Source organism: Poecilia mexicana, unplaced genomic scaffold, assembly GCF_051168715.1.
Source record: "Poecilia mexicana isolate PSO_F unplaced genomic scaffold, ASM5116871v1 scaffold_8, whole genome shotgun sequence".
NCBI classification, from domain to species: Eukaryota; Metazoa; Chordata; class Actinopteri; order Cyprinodontiformes; family Poeciliidae; genus Poecilia; species Poecilia mexicana.
This window is the reverse complement of record NW_028263377.1, coordinates 21853337-21855549: the sequence shown is the minus strand read 5'-3', so window position 1 is coordinate 21855549 and position 2213 is coordinate 21853337. Positions and strand designations below refer to the sequence as shown.

At 46.9% G+C, this 2213-nt stretch overlaps 1 protein-coding gene across 1 annotated transcript; it reads left to right on the top strand.

The window, feature by feature from the left end:
* The first annotated feature begins 734 nt into the window (after window positions 1–734).
* On the top strand, window positions 735–1819 carry LOC106927708 (neurogenic differentiation factor 2). Its single transcript, XM_088007932.1, has one exon. It carries the CDS (start codon window positions 735–737, stop codon window positions 1806–1808), a length of 1074 nt encoding a protein of 357 aa, XP_087864058.1. The 3' UTR covers window positions 1809–1819.
* The last annotated feature ends 394 nt before the right edge of the window (window positions 1820–2213 follow it).

The window sequence follows — 2213 nt, the reverse complement described above, 5'->3', positions numbered from 1 at the left end:
AACATGCAAGAATGGAACAGAGTCAAAGTTACCTTGTGATTAATTCACTTCTGCTAATAAAGTGGTTATATTGGAAGAATATATATATATATATATATATATATATATATATATATATATATATATATATATATATATATATATATATATATATATATATATATAAATTTTCAACAGAAACAATCGTAAAATCTGTATTTATAAAGATATGGCCCATTAATTTCGTTAAATATTTGCCAGATGCTTCCGGATTAAATCCCTTCTCGAGGCAATTAAAAAGAATTTTCTTGTGGATGAATAGTGCTGGAATGCAGCCAGAAGTATATATGGGCGTCAGGAGGAGTGAAAGCGGGGGCCCCCGGGGGACCTGTAATGTGGCCCCTGCCGCTGGGACCCGCTGCGAGAGGACGCGACAGGGCAAACCAGTGACAGCAGGGAATTAAATGGGGATCCGTCCAGCTGTAAACCAGTGGAAAGCCTCGAATCTGTCTCTCTAGAAATTCCTCACTCTTAAGATGTGTCCTTCGGTCCTTTGTGACAAATGTGACCTTTTATCTTACACTGTTGACTTAATGTACAGAAAAAAATAAACACTGTTATAATACAAGACTCGTCTGCGTAAGGAGAATTGTGTTTTTTGAGAAGCAGCATTGTGCGACTGGTTTTCTTCCACACTGTGATTGTTCTATCCCTCTGAGATTTTTTTCCCCCTCCCATCTCCCCACAGATTCACAATGTTGACGAGGCTTTTCAGTGATCCTTCGTTGCTTCCCGACGTGCAAAAATACTCCGCCTGGGCTGAAGACAGCGATGGAGAGGACCACAAAATCAAAGACGAGGACCAGGACGCGCAGGACGACATGGAGGCCTCTGACCTGAGGGGAGGCAGTCGGACGCACTCGGAGCACGCCGGGGACGACGACGAGGACGACGACGACGTGGAAGAAGACGAGGACGGTGAGGATACTGAGGGTGACAGGCCCAAGAAAAGGGGCCCCAAAAAGCGCAAAATGACCCAGGCTCGAATCGAGCGCTCCAAGCTGCGGAGGATAAAGGCCAACGCCAGAGAGCGGACCCGGATGCACGATCTGAACTCTGCGCTTGACAATCTGCGTAAAGTTGTGCCCTGCTACTCCAAAACGCAAAAACTGTCCAAAATCGAGACGCTGCGATTGGCAAAAAACTATATCTGGGCCTTGTCGGAGATACTGCGCTCTGGGAAGAGGCCTGATCTTGTTTCCTACGTCCAGACGCTGTGCAAGGGTCTCTCCCAGCCCACTACCAACCTGGTGGCTGGATGCCTGCAGCTGAACTCCCGCAACTTCCTCACTGAGCAGCAGTGTCAGGACGGGGGCAGGTATGGCTCCGGCTCCTTCTCCATGCACTCCTACCCGTACCAGTGCGCGCGTCTGTCCAGCCCCCACTGCCAGCCGGGCTCGAACTCGCATCCGCTGAGGACGCACGGTTATTGCTCGGCGTACGACTCCCTGTACGGTGGGAGCGGGTCACCGGAGTACAACAGCCCCGAGTACGAGGGCCCTCTCAGTCCGCCCCTGTGTATCAACGGAAACTTTTCCCTCAAGCACCAAGGCTCTGCGTCCCCGGAGAACGAGAAGGGGTACCACTACTCTATGCATTACTCTGGCCTGCCTGGCTCCAGACCGGCAGGGGCCCACAATCTGGTGTTTGGCTCCTCGGGGGCCCGGAGCGGCATTCACTCTGAAAACGTCCTGCCTTACCATGACATGCACTTACACCACGAGCGGGCCCCCGTCTATGATGAACTGAACACGTTTTTTCACAATTGAAAAGTGAAGCCCATCGTGCATCCTCTTGTTGTCAAAATCACCCACGGCACACTTTCGGACAATAAGCCCACCAGGATCCGGAGAGTATCCTGGACATAATATTAATAATAATAATAATAATAATAATAATAATAATAATAATAATAATAATAATAATAATAATAATAAAACCTCTCACTCATTGTTTTCATTGGTGTTTTTTTCTTTCTTTACCTGTCAACATCCAGTCTGTTTTTGTTATAGTCAGGGATGTAGTGGAAGGAAACCTTAACTACAATCTCATTTTGCGCAATAAAAGCTTCCCATCCCTTGAAAGTGACATGCATTTCAAGAGGACTTCATTAACAAACCACATAAGAAGACAACAAACGGATCTGAAATAATATTTATCATGTGTGATTTGTG

Coding starts and splice junctions, on each gene's coding strand:
- LOC106927708 (XM_088007932.1), top strand. CDS start 735: ATGTTGACGAGGCTTTTCAGTGATCCTTCGTTGCTTCCCGACGTGCAA.